We start from the raw sequence: 17,573 nt of genomic DNA on the forward strand, positions 1-17,573 counted from the left end.
GGGGTCCCTCCAACCTCCTATTTCCTGAGGTTGCCTGTTTACATTCTTTCTGCAGACCCTCAGGGTTTCAGTCCTTTTCCCTCACTGAATACCAGCCCCCCCCCCCCATTTCCCACCCTGTCCACTTTCTCCCCTAAGTCCCTTCCCCCCCTCCCCACCTGTTATTGCTTTCTTCTCTCTCTTGTTCATTTCTTAAGCAATTGTTTTCTTCCTGTGGAGTAGTTTGAATTTCTTAAATATTCTGTGTATCATTTTTATCAGAGGAGTTTTTTTATTAGCTGTATGGTTTGAAGGTATTTGTCCCCAAATGGTTTGTATTTTCTGTTAACGATTTCCTTTATTATGAATATGCTTTTATTTTGACGTAATCTCACTGGTCTTTTTTGCCTATGTTTTTTGGGTCAAGCCTAAATATCATTCCATGGACCAAGGTGATATTTAGTTATTATTCTTTTGTTATTTTTTTCCTGGTGTTTTATGATTTGGGGCTTCACAAGTCTTTCAAGCTATTTTCACTTGATTTTTATATATGGTTTTAAGATGAGATATTGATATGGATTTATAGTTATCAATACCTTTTATTAAAGAGACTTGTTTTCACAAGTTCTTGGGTTCATTTCTAGATTCTCTTGTGTTCTACGGTCCATTTTTCTCCTTTGCATCAGTTTTAAACTTTGTATATAGTTTAACATTGAATACATGGCCTATCTCTCATGATTTGGGGTCAGTGTTTTAGAGCTGTGTTTTTGTGCTCATGATTTCCTTGGCAGTTTTGGTTCTTCTTTAGTTTCACATGAACTTTAGGATTATTTTCTATTTAGTTGCTATCTTGATCAGTGTTCTCTTGCTGTGAAGAGACTCAGTGACCTCAACAACACTTAAAATGGAACACATTTAACTGAGGTTTGCTTACAGTGTCAGAGGTTTAGTCCGTTGTCATCATGCTGGGGAGTATGGTAGCATGCCAGTAGACATAGTGCTGGAGAAGGAGCTGAGATTTCTGCAGATCTTCAGACAGAAGGAAGAGAGCAACTCTGGCCTTGGAATGGGCTTTTTGAAACCTCAAAGCCAGTGACATACTTCCTCCAACAGTGTTCACCTCCTAATTCTTTAAGGTAGTGCCACTCCCTGGTAAACAGGTATTCAAATTGATGAGCCTGCTGGGGGCCATTCCCATTCAAACCACCACAACTATGAAAACATTGGAATTTTGAGGTGATTTAATTGACTCTGCAGATCACCTTCATTAGTAATATTTTACAATGTTCTAGCCCAATGGACATGAAATATATTTTCTCCTAATATTCAATTCCTTTCCTTCATGCTTTACAGTTTTAAGTGTTTAGGACTTTAATTTCTTTGGTTAATTTACTCTTAAATACTTTTTACTTTTATTTTCAGTAACTACTGTTGGGATTGTTCTCTTGAAAACTGGCTCTTAGTGTGGAGAAATGTTAATGGTTTTGAGTATTTATCATCATTTTTAATCTTGTAACTGTGCTGAGATCACTTTTTCAGTTTTAAGAGTTTCTGGTAGAATACTGAGGATTTTTAAACTAGAAAATCGTGTTGCCATCAAACAGTTTGATGTCTTCCTTTTCTATTCATGCCTTACTTATTTCTCTTGACTTACTACTTGGACAAAGAATTACAACAACTTTGAAATGATGTGAGGGTGGATATTCTTGTCTTCAGTGGGTCTTAGAGAAAGAATTCCATTTTTCACTACGGAGTTAATGTTAGCTTTGAACTTACTGTATATTCCACACACCTTTTAAAGGAATTCTCTAATTTGGAAGTTAGTGTTCTTAGCAATGTGCTCATAACCATACCTGTCAAAAGTAAAAAAAGATGTGAAATAGCAATGTAGAATGCACTGTTCAATCTGTGTGTATTATTCTTTCATGATTTGGGATCAGAGTTTTAGAGTAAAGTACATCGAGTGGTGATATGCTGGAACACATCATTGACAAAAATCTAAGCACTCAGTAGATTATATAATTATTTATAACAATTTATAATAGTCACTATTTTACACTCTCTAGAAGGACTTTATAACTGAGGTATTCTTTCTTGCTGATTTAAGGGCAGATTCATGTGTTTTGACAATTGCCCATTCAGTATAGATGGTTTGCATTCCCCAATAGAAAACTTAGAAGTCAGGCTGGAGCATGGGCTTGAAAACAGTGGAAGCTATTCAGACTTCCAAGGAGCTAAAGACAACCTCTTCGTAGGACCAAGATTTTCATTAGAATTGCTTAATTGGAAGAAAAGAGTGGTGTTCAGGTCCACAATTTTTTTTTTTTTTCTGTAAATGTTGGTTGGAATAATTTTAGCCATTAACACATTGAAATTTGTTGGCTGTTCATGATCTTTCTAGAAAAAAAGAAAGAAAGAAAGAGAAAAAAAGAAAGAAACATAGAAGCAAAAAAGAAAAGAAAGAAGGAAAGAAGCGAGGGAGGAACACAGACATATTTAATGCTTTTTAGCCATAGAATTTGGTATTAAATATTCTCTAGGTTATAACATTAGTTCTTTGCAATAGATAGATGTCTGTAGAAAGACATTTGCCATTGTTTTAGTAGGCATACTTGTATGACCTTGAGTATGTGTCTGATGTTCTCTTACAACACTTATCTCTACGGGTGTATTGGGGTAGGGATGAAGGATGGAGGAATGAGTTTTGCTCTATAGAGTACTTCCGGGAATTTTAGGCTTAAATTTTTAAAAACCTACTTTTAATAAGGGTTCTAAAATGCTTCAATGCCCCCACCCTTCTAACCCACCATCAAAAAAGAAAATGTGGAAAAAAGATGGTAAATAGGATAAGGGGATGTGAATCTGTTTAAAAGTAGTTCCTTAGGGTAATTCCATTTGTCAGAATACCAGCAGTCCAGTTTAGTAGTGCCAGGATACCAAACACAAATTAGCAGCAGTGGCATGATCCAACAAAACCTGCCAGGCCTCAGTCAAATAGGCATGAGTCAGGGAGTGACCAGGACCTGACAGGATGCCAGGAAAAGTTTTCTGTTGTGCCTCTTTCAACAAAGCAAAGATCAGCAAAGACGAAGATGCTAGACCAACACAAAGCTAAGTGTGCAAGCTTGCCATCACTGCCTGTTGAGTCCTATTTATACTTTCTCCAAACATCATGTGTTCTCCCATGCGTCTTGCCTCAGCAAAATACCACATGAATCTGTCTTAACAAAATACCATGTGAGTCCTCTTAGCAAAACACCACATGAGCCTGCATATCATGACTTATCCAAAAACTCCCACTTCAGAGAATTATAGCAGGCTGGTGACAATGATAGAAAATAATGACAGAAACCCTGAAGAACTACATAGATATCAACCAATTAATCAGGCTTAGAAATTTGATTTACTGTTAGCACTCTGGCTGAAATATTGTCAGTGCAGGCAAAACAAATAGAAACACTAGGGCACAGAAAAGAGTCGGACACGAATTTAGCTAAATGTTTCCTTAAAAAAAAAAATAGGTAAAAACATGCTTTTACAAACTTTAAAAACATACTATTTAATATTTTTCAAAAGTGATTTTTAGAAGGAAAAGATAATCTCCAGGCTGATAATTGTTCAATATGACCTAAATTTTATTCAATCTTATTTAAAATTTAGACCCATTGCTATTTTTGTTCAGTGATTCAAGTATGAATTGGGTTCCTTCCTATCTTCTGGGAGTATAGTAGATGCCAGTGATACTATAGTAGACTTAATGAGCAAGCATTTTCTTCTAATAGGTGGGGTAGTAATGAACAGTGTGAAAAACCAGGACATGGAAGAAGGAATTAGGGGCTCTTGCAGTGTTTGGTATTCTGTACTTAGAATTTAAGAGGGTTATTAAATATATTTAGAAATTAATACATTTATCTTTATACCTTGGCATCTTTAATATCTTAGTGCAGGTATGTTATAATATCAGTTTTATTGAAAGAAGAGAATCTTATGAATATTTTGCATGATAGAGATGAAGTTGAGGGTAATCCTGCTTCATTTTATGCAGTCCTCATTTGTTTATTGATTACTGCTGATCCCATTAGGGACAAATCCTCATTGCCTTTACAGCATAAACCTAATGTGCAGGATATTTGGGCTAAAGAGTCATTACTAAACTGTTAGGTTAATGAAATAGGAAGGCGGGAGGGTATAGGGAACTTTCGGGATAGCATTTGAAATGTAAATAAAGAAAATATCTAATAATAAAAAAAAAAAGAAAAAAATGAAATCGGAAGGCAAGTGCCTTAGTAAGTTTTGAGTTGTTTATGACTTGAAAAATTGTATAATAATTTCTACTTGTACTGCTTTATGTGAGACTATAAACATATTCTACTTTATATTTATTATGTTTGTACTTATTAAATGTTTAAACAGTGTAAGATCTCAGTGTAGGTTTTTGCTTTCCTAGAAGTGTGACTTATTAGGAAGATGCTCTGCTTGCTTGCTTTCTTGCTCTTTCTTTCTTTCTTTCTTTCTTTCTTTCTTTCTTTCTTTCTTTCTTTCTTTCTTTCCTCTCTTTTCTTGCTTTTTTAAAAATTTATTTATAGCCGGGTGTGGTGGCTCATGCCTTTAATCCCAGCACTCGGGAGGCAGAGGCAGGAGGATTTCTGAGTTCGAGGCCAGCCTGGTCTACAAAGTGAGCTCCAGGACAGCCAGGACTACACAGAGAAACCCTGTCTCGAAAAACAAAAACAAACAAACAAACAAAAAAAATTATTTATTTATTTACTTATTTATTTAATGTATAAGTGTTCTATCTGCACGCACATACCTCATGCCAGAATAGGGCATCAGATCACACTATAGATGGTTATGAGCCACCATGTGGTTGCTGGGGATTGAACTCAGGACCTCTGAATAAGCAGAGAGTGCTCTTAACCCCTAAGCCATCTCTCTAGCCTCTTTCTTTTCTTTCATTTTTGTACAAATGAGCTCTTTTGTATAGCATTCTTCTAGGCACTAGCAATTAATCAGCAAAATGGTCCCATAGTTCACTGAGCTTCCTACATTCTTGTTGGGAAGATTCAGATAATCAGCAAGTAATGAGAAAATACATTGAGAAAAAGTATAAAAGTAGGCACAGTTGAATGTGGAGTACTTTTTGGTAAAGTTGCTCCTGGGAATTCAGGGGAGTCTCCATTGGCAGAGGAGAGTTGAAGAGAGCAATTCAACAAGTAAGAGAGTGCACGACTGTCAGTGTCTCAGGGAGAACTTTTGTGGTTCTTCTTTTCCTTTCATTGCCAACACTACTGGGCCAGTTTACTTAGAGTTAGGGTAGAAAGCAGAATTACCAGGTAAGAGTGTAGATTATGTAGGACTTACATATTTCAAAGGCCATATTATTTTTCTGAACAAGATAGGAAGCCATTAGAAAATTAGAGACGAGAGGATGAGATGATCTTAAGTTTTAAACAATCTGTTAGTGTGTTAAGCACAGGCAGGAGGAGGAGCAGAAGCAGAGACTATGACAGGAAGTGGAAAGTGATGGCGACTTGAACCAGAGCATTCAAAAGGGCTTGGATTCTGAACATTTTAAGAAAAGCAGATGTGAAAGAGCAATCGAAGCTTTTGAGCTTTAGCAATGGAAAAGACAAGCTTTCTGTTGACGAGGAACAATCCGTATTGGGTTTGGGTAGGAAAATCGTGTTGGTAAAAGCTTATTTCAGAGAAGTCAGACACATTGAGTGCTGCCATTTATTTGTCCTTGGAGTCCTGGGCACCACTGTTGATTACTAAGCACAGGTTTAAGCCTGATGCATGATTGAATTTGATTCACTTGTTTAAATGGGTAATTTCACTTATTGGTTTCAAGAATTATGGTACTTTATGTATACTAATAAAACACTGCCTGTGTATCATCTGCTTTTAAGAATTTGATAGGCAGTAAGGAAGAATGGTGGAATGGTTGATGTAATAGGGATTGTCTTAGCTCTTAGGTAAACCTGGAGAAACAGCAGAGAATCCAGGTCAAAGAACTACTTAAATAACAGGAAGTACAGTTCATAGACATGGAGTACTTGGAGTTAATATGTATTTTATTTTATTCTTAGTACCATTGAGTTTTTTGTTTTTTTAAGGACTGAATTTATTACCCTTTCCCCAATTGTCCTAGAAAGTAATGAGAAAATACCTCGAGATTGAACTAATAGGATTACTATGCTAAAAATAAATGTTTATGATTTGTTTGTCTTAGTTTCTTTTAAAAAATTGAATGACAATGCATTTTGTTAGTTAAAAATTTATATTTGCTTATAGTTTTCAATATTTCATTTTGATGTCTTCACAAAGGCTAGATACTTGTTTAAATTATAGCTTCATCTACTACTAAGATGAAAGTTAATGTTTTTTCACTCATTTTTAAAAATCAAAGTTTTTTTTTAACTGATTATCCAATTTTAAAGAGTGTGCAATATGATCTTTTAGGTGGAAGTAAAAAAAAATAGACTATGTTACAAAGATGTTAAGAAAATGTAACATTTTATTTTAGAACAAAATAAATCGTTGGTAAGTTTCTCCTAATATAGTTGACATGACCATGGCTTGAAACTTTCTCCACAGAAACTAATCCTTTCTCTTTTAAGTTGGTTTGTTTAACTTTGTGAAGCAAGTTTTGACAAAAAATACTGTGATTAAAATTCTTGAAAGTTGACTAAAGCTTTTCTTTACATTCTGCTCTTTGTTGTATTCATTCTTTTTTTCTTTTTTTGTAATGTGTATCTTTAGATCCAAAGGCAGAAACCAGATTATATATTACAGTTAATGACTTTGAATTTCATGTCTACAATCGGTCTGATCTTTATGGACGCCTTCAAGAATTGTTTGGTTTGGAACCAACTATAATTCCACCCAAGAAAGATGATGATAAAGCCCGGGAAAATGGAAGAACAAGAACACAGTCCAAAATTGAAAGGTTCAGTTTCATACTTGAATCTTATACATTTCTAATGTTTAAACTCTTTTTAGTAGAATATCATTTACATTGTTCACCTAAACAGAATCTAATCTGTTTTATATAGCTATATAATCTTTCAAAAACTAAAGTAATGCAAGATTAGTTTATAGAAAAAGCCCCATCTCTTTTCTTTTTTTCTATATTACTTTTCTCCAGATTCAGACAGTTATTAATTTGCCTTTTATCCTTTTAATATGTGTATGTAAATATATACTGTATTTATGCATTTGAAGTACACAGGTAAATGTTGTGTTTATGAAAATCATGTGGGCCCTCTTGTTCTAATGTCATTTTTCTTTTCTCTCTCTCTCTCTCTCTCTCTCTCTCTCTCTCTCTCTCTCTCTCTCTCTCTCTCTGTGGTGCTGGAGATTACCCAGTGCCTTGGTCATGCTAAGTGAGCACTCTACCACTTGCTAATCCCCAGCCCTGTGATGTGCTATTATTTTGGAAATATATATTGAAATCTTTCTGTATCTGTGTGCCTTAAATATATAACAATTTTACAAAGGAAAATAGAAAATGCTCTATGTGCTATAAACATGTGTATTACTATCATTTATCTTTGTTTTTATATATGTTGTTAAAGTGTGAGAGTCAGAACAGGAATAGAGAAAAGAAAGTCTATTGTCGAAAGATAAAACTTTTAAGAAGGCACTTAAAATAATATTCAGAATCGGCACAATGTTCAGTGCATAGTAATTTAGTCTGAGTCTTGGAAAATAAGCCATGATTAGAAAGTTATTAGTAAATGAAATGACTCATATACCCTTTCTAGTGAAATGAAAGTTTCTTAAATTAAAAATTTCATTCAAGAGGATTGTTTTTGTCAAACTATTATTTTCAAATGTAACTCATTTTAATTTTAACTTGTTATATTTTAGGGATACTCTTTATTTACATTTTTTAATCTGAAAGATGTTCCACTTCATGAAATATTATTCTGATTTTTTTTTAAGAGAAGGAAATCTTGTTATTTGCAACAAAATGCATGTGATCAAACAAGCCAGTGCTAGAAAGGCAAATATAATATAATCTTGTTTACATGTTGAGTTTAAAAAATTTTGTTTTTACTCAGCTAGACATAGAGACAAATGTGAGTTTCAGATCAGCGAATAGTGACCCTTTCTTAAAAAAATAAAAAATAAAAAGAAACTCCCAAAGAATAAAATATTGTTTAAAAATAAGTAGAGAAAAGATAGCCAACAACACAGACTCCCTCCCCCTGAGTCTTAAATTCAGAGAAACCAGGTGGAATTGTGGTTCCCAGGGGCCAGAGGTGATGAGGGCCATTTTGATTTATATCTTGATGGCATACATCACCTGGTTGCTGTAATACCTTAGCTGTGTTATAAAGTAGGGTGATGGAATGGATGCCACAGTACAGTAATGGTGTCATGTTCTATTTTAGAGTGTCCTTCTAGAAAGGTAGTTTTTCACTGTAGATTCAAAAATAAATCAGAATGAGAAAGTACACGATCCCTTTTAGGGATTGTGCTGTCTTCACGTGGTTATTGTTTACTTGAATACTCTATAGATGTAATTGGAAAATGCAGCTGGCGTTAGTGATGTATGATGTGAGGCAGTTTAATTTTGTACTCTCAGGTATTTAAGATTTTCTTCATGTCTGATTTATCTTTCTCATCAGAGTTAAAGTAAAAACAGAATCTCAAGACCCCACATCTTCATGGAGATCACTCATCCCAGTCATTAAGGTCAATGTGAGCACAGTAAGTAAATTGTGTTGAGTTATGTTTGGCAGGTTAACACAGAACTTACTTTTTTGCAAATTAAAGACCTTGTAAGTAAAGAAAGCAGTTTTGTGTACATTTTTAGTTCCTATTTCTGTAACATGTGAATGAGCTATTTTAACATCAGCTCTACATTTGGATGCTTATTAAACCCGAAGGGATATTTACAAGTGTTTAAATTGCTCTAAACTTACCTCTAGATTTCTTTAAATGTTGGTTTAAATGGATGATGATTATTTTAAATAATGATTTAAGTAGCATATACCTAAAGTGGAATCATTTAGTTGTTGCGTAAATATGTTACTAGTTCAGCTAAGGAAAACAATGACTAGACTATGCTAGTATAATATCTCTTTTTATGTTTTTAGGGACGTTTGGCCTTTGGGAATCATTATCAACCTCAGACTCTATGCATCAACTTTGATGATGCATTCTTAACTTATACTACAAAACCACCTTCAAGTCATCTTGACCAGTTCATGCACATTGTGAAAGGAAAGCTTGAAAATGTTCGAGTCATGCTTGTTCCTAGTCCAAGATATGTTGGCCTACAAAATGATGAGTAAGTAAACATCATGAAAGTAGTAACTTCTTCCTACTAATATAAGTATCCACCCTCTAGCATCCTTCTCATTTCTATGGTTTTCCGGTTGTTAGAGTCTCTGTGCTAAGAAGTGATAGTTCTACTTCTCAGTGTGTTTCTGTGTAGTCAGTAGCATAATTATTTTACTCTCGTTTGCTCACTTATTTTGGTTTAAATTAAGCTCTGATGTTATGTTAGGATATGCTCATTAAAGGTGTATTTTTCTGGCTAGAGAGCTTAGATAAATAATAAAATGAAGAGATTAATTTATAGTGGATTTAGTGAAAGTTGAAAATTGATTAATTTTTTTGGGGGGGAAATTTGGTTAGAGTGGTCTAATTTTGAGACAACCATTTAATTTTTCTTTGAACCTCAAAGAGTTTTCCTATCAGCATGCTAATGTTTCCCCCATGCTGAAATAGCTGTTCTAGTTAGAAGATAGGTTACCTGAGAATGCACAGCAGACCCACCACTGTGGTGAGATGCTTGTGCAGCAGGAAGGGACCAGGTCTGAGGAGATAGCCCTTCTATAACTCCTGTCAGACACCGGGTCTTGTATTGTATTTACCTCTGGAATAACAGTCCCCATTCCTCATATTTTTTCAGTCTCTTATTTTTTATGATGAGTACTCTGGCTGAAGTTGTGTAATTTTAAATACATACATACATACATATATATATATATATATATATATGTGTGTGTGTGTGTGTGTGTGTGTATGTATAGAAACTTTCTATTGTCATGTTCCAGCTTTTTCTTTGTTTTATCAGCAATGTAAGTTTTTATGAAATTATGGAAAGCAACTTTTAACTCTTGGCTCATATGCTGCTAAAATAAAATCTTCAGGATCACCTATCATGGTAGAGAGGGTTCCCCTATATTAGTTCTAGGTGACTATGTGTCTACTTCACCTAACTCTTGGAGAGCATAGACTTGATTAAAGATGCTCTGGAATTTGGTAGATGACAAAACTTTGTATTAATAGATCAAGTATACTGAACAGAACTGTAGTTTTAAATAACTAGAGAGATAAGAAAGTGTTCCTCTATTAATATTTCATATAACATTATTTAAAATTGTATTTTTCAAAAATGTAGATACTGGGTGCCCATGCCTTTCATTTCAGCACATAAGAGGAAGAGGTAGACAGATAAGGAATTCAAGTTCAGATGTGGCTAGTGAGTCTCAGGCCTTAGGGTACATGAAATTATATTTAAAAACAAAGCAAAACAAAACAAAAACTCCCACCAGATTGGCTTAACTTTTGCGGCTTTATTATGCCTTTATTTTGTGGTATTTAGAAGACAATTATTGCATTCATATATGCAGCTATATGGATTTTTATGTAGAAGACAATAATATGGGATATGACAGAGAAGCTGTTAACTCTAAAGTTTGAGAGAAGGAAACTTAGAGAAGCATTCATGCCAAATTTAAAGTTCAGGATAATTGCTTTACATTTATTTTATTTTATTTTATTTTATTTTATTTTTGCTTGTTTGTTTGTTTGCTTGTTTGTTTTTTCCGAGACAGGGTTTCTCTGTATATCCCTGGCTGTCCTGGAACTCACTCTGTAGACCAGGCTGGCCTCGAACTCAGAAATCCGCCTGCCTCTGCCTCCCAAGTGCTGGGATTAAAGGCATGTGCCAACATTGCCCGGCTTTACATTTATTTTATTAATCAGTGAAATACTCTTAAGAGAAAAGTAATTACATTGTTACAGATAAAAATGACAATTCTTTCGTTTCTGAATGACTACAGAACTGGTCTACATTCCTGGTTGATTAGCTATTACTTAGAATTATAATGATACTAATATAAATTATTTAAATTTTGCCATAAAAGCAGAATTTGATTATTATATTTCAAAAATTATTGTTGTTTTTAACCTCCATTTTAATTAAATGTATTTCATTTCAAACTTAAAGTGAGGTCTTTCAGCCAGTTGTTTTCTTCCTAAACTAATTTACCAATAAAGTTTGAGTCATTTTATCATTTAACATGATGTAAAATACAACTAGAGTAACTTGTTATAGTGCTTGTCTGTGTGAAAGCTATTCTTCTTTTTTTTTTTTTAATTCTTTTCTTTTTAAGATAGAACCTGTCATGTGCTTTGTAGTTTTTTTCCTTCTTTCTTTTCACTCTTACTTACTGTCCGCTAGACTGTAGAGCATTTTGTATTCTAAGATGTATCTCATGTGCCTCACACTTGTTCCCATAGACCCCCAAGACTAATGGGAGAAGGATTTGTGGTGATGCAGTCAAATGATGTTGACATCTACTATTACATGGATGAGCCAGGTATGTCCTCTTTGAAAGTATGTCTTACAGAAATGGCTCTGTTTCTTCTGTGAAGTACTGTTGCCTACACATTTGAAATCCTTCAAAAGATAGCATCAGTAAGTTACAAATTTGACTATGAGAGTATTAAATTTCTTTAAAAAAAGATGTCATGTCTTAAGAGTTGCGTTATTACATTACTATTTTATAAAATAACTCATTTCTACAGATACCTTAAAAATTGATGCAGGTAATTCTAAAGAAAACCCTTAGGGAGTGTAGAACTGGGTAGTTTGTCTTAGTTTAAAGGAGAAAATCACAATTGTTACACTTGTACTTTAAAACTTAAAAATTGAGACCTAGCTACTTTGAGTGTTTGATAGATGGCTTCCATTTGGGAAAAGTACCTAATACTAGATTGTTTCAGCTCTTTTATCACGCTTCTGTTCTTTTGGCCACCAAGGGATTTGTGTGGTCACACACCCTATATTTCTAGTATAGGACCAGGATTTTACTTGCCTTTTTATCATGACATTGCAGAAACAATGGTGCTCTCAAGTCAGTGCTGTGCATTGGCAGTTCAACAGAAAATGCCATCTCAAAAGAATTCCTAGATGAAAACATAAAGATTATCAATTTTTATCGTCTACTGAGCCATAAGTAGCATATACTTGGTATAATAAATTGGAAAGGAAGTACACATGGTAGATTGTGCTGCAAGCAGAGTGCTCCAGTGAGTTCAGAAAAAGCACTCACTTGATTGACTCATAAACCTGTTTGCTTTTTTTTTCATGGAATGCTAATTTTTGGCAAACCATGTAGATTTCCATATGAAAATTAGAGTTTTGCAAACTTTGGCACTGTCTGACAGCGTCTCAATATTAACAGCTTTTCCAATGAAACTATTAGTGATATTAGCATGTAGTTTCAAAAAAAGTTTAACAGATTTGCCAGTATTTATAAAAATGAACATAACTCAATGAGCTACTGTTTTTCAAATGACCAGCATGTAATATTACAGAGTCATCCATGGATAAAAGATTCATTCAGAAAACAAGAGTAAGCAGAAGATTTTAATATGAGAGAATTTGAAAAAAACGAGTAATGGGTTTTAGGGTCTACACTGTAATCTTTTGAAAGTTCCACTTGTTGAGTTTTGCTCTACTATCAGAGAATATTATCCAACTTCATACATATGAAAAGGCTACTGAAATGTCTCTTCCTTTTCTGTCTCCGTGTGAGGCCAGATGGCTTCACATCCTTTTCATAGTAGATAAGCAGAAGCAGCTGTGACAACCTGCCTGTTTGCTGTTGGACTGCACACTGACTTATTGATGTAAAGAGCTTTACAAACACTTTTCACTGAATTGCTGTAGAAAATACAGTTTTGGGCTTTTTTTTTTCTTAAAATGAAAATGTCATTTAACTTTTATTAAAGTTATTTTTTACATTTATTTATACATACTTTTATTACTGTCTTAGGATTTCTATTCCTGCCCAAAACATTGTGACCAAAATGCAAGTTGGGGAGGAATAGGTTTATTCAGCTTACATTCCAAATTGCTGTTCATCACCTAAGGAGGTCAGGACTGGAACTCAGGCAGGTCAGGATACAGGAGCTGATGCAGAGGCCATGGAGGGATGTTTCTTACTGGTTTGCTTCCCCTGGCTTGCCCAGCCTGCTCTCTTATAGAACCCAGGACTACCAGCCCAGGGATGGCACCACCCACAAGGGGCCCTCCCCACTTGATCACTAATTGAGAAAATACCTCACAGCTGGATCTTATGGAGGCATTTCCTCAAGGGAGGCTCCTTTCTCTGTGATAACTCCAGGCTGTGTCAAGTTGACACACAAAAGCAGCCAGTACAGTTACTAAAGTTATTCTTTATGTAGGTAAATAGTAAGTTTATTATTTAAATGAAATCATGGAATTTTAATTCGAACACAATAAATTTGATATATAACATAGGAACAAAACAACACAAAAACCTCTTTGGGACTTACAAAATTTCAAGTGTAAGGTTTCCTGAGACTAAAGCATTTGAACTGCTAGTGTATAGTGGTTTTAACTAATTGCCTTTATCTGTTCTGGAATACAGGACTTGTTCCAGAAGAAACAGAAGAGAGTACAGAAGGGGAAATAAGCAGTGAAGATTGCAAATTACAAGACTTACCTCCATGCTGGGGGCTAGATATTGTTTGTGGTAAAGGGACAGACTTTAACTATGGACCCTGGGCTGACAGGCAGAGGTACTTGAGTGATTATATTTCTAATAGTATTTCAAGTGCATTGAGATCTCATTTTTTTATTGAATACTAGCTTAATATTTTAAACTGTTTTTATGATTTTTTAAATTATGTATATTCATATGTGACCGTGGGTGTGGGCACATAAGCTCAGGTATCCCTAGAGGCCAGAGGATCTCCTGGAGCTGGGATTACAGTCAGGTTTGAGATGCTCATCATGGGTGCCAGGAACCAAACTCAGGTCCTCTGGAAGAGCAGCTGAGCCATTGGTCTACCCCCCTCCCCCACCCCACTCCTGCCCGGCTTAGTTTTTGTAACTTATTACATTGTGGCAAAATAAGTTTTCAATGAACTTTGATCCAAATATTAACTTGTTTATGGAGAAACCACAAGCAAGCTGCAGTGAGCAGCCTACTTACTGGTTCCTTTGTTTCATTTTTGCATTTCATTGATGATTTATTTATTGACCCTCTGAGAGCCTGGGATTTTGGGGGTATATAGATTCAGATATGAAAGACTTGGTAAAATGGAAGACATAGCTTTAGTGAAGCTTTAATTCATGAGGGAAGGAAGGGTCCTGGTGACAGGCTAGAAAAACAGTAGTGGTTTTCCAGGACTGAATAGCAAAGCATCACTGGGATATAGATTCAGCAGTGGAAACTTGTTTAATCAAGTTCTGGAGGTCAAGAATCCCACTTGGAAGTATTAGTAATGTTGGTTCCTTCTGACCATTGTGAGAGGAGGATATGTCCCAGGCCTCTTTTTGAAGCTGAGGTAACACGTGATGTCTCTGTAACCATATACAGTCATGTTCTGAAGGCTGGGCTTAGGATTTAAACAGGAATTATTTATTTATTTTATTTACTTTTTAAATTTTCTTTTTTTTTATTATATATTTTCTTTATTTACACTTCAAATGTTATCCCCTTTCCTCGTTTCCTCTCTGAAAACCCCCTATCCCATCCATACTCCCCCTGCTCACCAACCCACACACTTCCATTTCCCTGTCTTGGCATTACGCTACACTGGGGCATCAAGCCTTCTCAAATTCAAGGGCCTCTCCTCCCATTGATGTCCAACAAGGACATCCTCTGCTACATATGCAGCTGGAGTCATGGGTCCCTCCATGTGAACTCTTAGGTTGGTGGTTTAGTTCCTGGAAGCTCAGGGGTTCTGGTTGTTTCCTATTGTTGTCCCTCTTATGAGGCTGCAAGCCCCTTCAACTCCTTGGATACTTTCTCTAGCTCCTTCATTGGGGACTCTGCTCAGTCCAATGGATGACTGTGAGCATCCACTTCTGTATTTGTCAGGCTCTGGCAGAGCCTTTCAGGAGACAGCTATGTAAGACTCCTGTCAGCAAGGACTTGTTGGCATCCACAATAGTTAAACATGAAGTTTTTTAGAGCACAGTTAAGCTTGTAACAAGCTTTTTTGTATTATGGTTATTACAGTGAATGAAAAAGGCCTTATTAGATGATGTGTAGGTGTAGTTTATGAAAGAAGTAGAGATTTTCTAGGGGAAGAAAAATGGTGTGAATCATCAAGGAAAAATGAGTAGGGATAGTAGAAAATTGTCCTGAGTGTCTCATAGGTAGTTCAGAGTTCTGTAATAAAGACATTTCAACTCTCCAGAGGCCTAGGTAGGAGAAATGTGAATTGGAGGCCAGACTGAGCTATGAAGTGAGACCCCCAACTAACCCATGAGCTGAGGTTCTGAGTAAATTGTACCTTGTCTACCTAATTGCAAGGCCTAAAGAAAATAAATAAGTAAGTAAATAAATAATAATTGCTTGTATGGATTTTACAGTAATGAGGATTATTTGAAAGGCTTGCTTATTTGAGGTGGGGGCTCTTGTTCAAACTGACCTTACACTCTGGATTCAGGTGATCCTTTTGCTTTAGTCTCTTGAGTATCTGGAACTTGTCTTGAGTATCATACCTGTCTACCTGGAAGATTTTTTTAAATTAGTCATCTGTTAATTTTTCCCCCTCCTCCATCTGTTACTAATTTTTAAGTAACTTTTATTTATAATATATCATGGCGAATTTACTACTTTTGAAGAATTTTAAAGGAGACATTTAGTACTTTTTTTTAAAAAGGGGCATTTTACATTGCTTAGAATTAGTTTAGTTTTGAATTTGTGCTCTAGCTTTCTTGTAGAGAGAAAAGTCAAGTCCCTCACTGAATCGGGAATTATTAACCTGTTAAAAGAGTGGAGATATTTCTGTTGATGCTGTCTTAGTTAGGGTTTCCCTTGCTGTGCACAGACACCATGACCAAGGCACCTCTTATAAGGACAACATTTAATTGGGGCTGACTTACTGGTTCCGAGGTTCAGTCCATTATCATCAGTCATGGCAGGAAGCATGGCAATGTCCAAGCAGGCATGGTACAGGAGGAGCTGAGAGTTCTACATCTTCATCTGAAGGCAGACAGGAGAAGACTGGCATCCTCAGGCAGCTAGGAGGAAGCTCTTTAAAACCCACACCCACAGTGACACACTTCTTCCAACAAGGCTCCAGTCCTAATAGTGTTGTAGCCTGGGACAATCTTATTCAAACCACCACCGATGCATTGGTTCTTTTTATACTTTTTTAGTTTCAAAAGAACTTCCTACCTTCTGTTGTTGGAATAATTACACACTTTGTCAAGTAATATGGTCTTTGTTCTTACTTTTTAAAAAATGGCATTAGAAATGAAACCAGGACCCCACATATGTTAGGCAAGTATTCTCATTATTTTTTTTTAATGTTAGTAATTTAGGTATATTGAAGTAATGTGCCTCAATAAATCAGTGCTAAACAGTTGTTCAAAAATGAAACAAATTTTTAAAAACATTTAAAATATGGCATTATGATCACTAAGTTCTATTAGATTACTTATTAAACTTGAGCATCAATGGAGCTTAGTAATTCAGGTTAGAGAGCAATATTCTTCATGTTGTTAGATTATACTTTTCTTTTTATAGTAATATTTTAGGTTTAATGATGCTGTGATCACTGTACCATCAGTTGAAAATGAGAGGCTTCTATTAAGTAATAAGCTAAATCTATTTGGACTGTATTCATAAATTTTAGAAAAACTTAAAGTGTTTTTTTTTTTAAATCTGTTGAATAATTCTATTAAAAATGAAATGTTTTTGTATTTTTAGTAGTCAAATAATGCACGATTAAGTTATATTTAATATTGCTATACTCAAAAGTATATTGGCACATATTTACTCAAAAGCACAAGTTAAAATTTTGATAATACAGTCTTTTAAAAAAGATATTTCTTTTTTAAATTTTTTTTATTACTATTTTCTTTATTTACATTTCAAATGCTATCCCGAAAGTTCCCTATACCCCCTTCCTGCCCCTGCTCCCCTACCCACCCACTCCCACTTCTTGCCCCAGGCGTTCCCTGGTGCTGGGTCATAAAAAGTTTGCAAGACCAAGGGGCCTCTCTCCCCAGTGATGGCTGATTAGGCCATCTTCTGCTACACATGCAGCTAGAGACACAAGCTCAGGGGGGTACTGGTTAGTTCATATTGTTGTTCCACCTACAGTGTTGCAGCCCCCTTCAGCTCCTTGGATACTTTCTCTGGCTCCTCCATTGGGGACCCTGTGTTCCATCCAATAGCTGGCTGTGAGCATCCACTTCACTTCGGTGTTTGCCAGGCACTGGCATAGCCTCACAAGAGGCCGCAATATCAGGGTCCCTTCAGCAGAATCTTGCTGGCATGTGCATTAGTATCTAGGTT

The 17,573-nt window shown here is 35.4% G+C and overlaps 1 protein-coding gene across 7 annotated transcripts in view; it reads left to right on the forward strand.

Moving 5' to 3' along the window:
- Positions 1-17,573, forward strand: part of Kiaa1109 (KIAA1109 ortholog) — a 196,753-nt gene that overhangs the window by 16,072 nt on the left and 163,108 nt on the right. For all 7 annotated transcript variants that reach the window (XM_021195875.2, XM_029537784.1, XM_029537788.1 and 4 more), the window contains exons 7-11: positions 6,742-6,928; positions 8,616-8,697; positions 9,087-9,280; positions 11,524-11,603; positions 13,683-13,833. In XM_021195875.2, the coding sequence (XP_021051534.1) occupies positions 6,742-6,928; positions 8,616-8,697; positions 9,087-9,280; positions 11,524-11,603; positions 13,683-13,833 (694 nt within the window). The remainder of the gene's footprint in view (positions 1-6,741; positions 6,929-8,615; positions 8,698-9,086; positions 9,281-11,523; positions 11,604-13,682; positions 13,834-17,573) is intronic.

The sequence above is a fragment of the Mus pahari genome, chromosome 4, assembly GCF_900095145.1.
Source record: "Mus pahari chromosome 4, PAHARI_EIJ_v1.1, whole genome shotgun sequence".
Taxonomy (NCBI): Eukaryota; Metazoa; Chordata; class Mammalia; order Rodentia; family Muridae; genus Mus; species Mus pahari.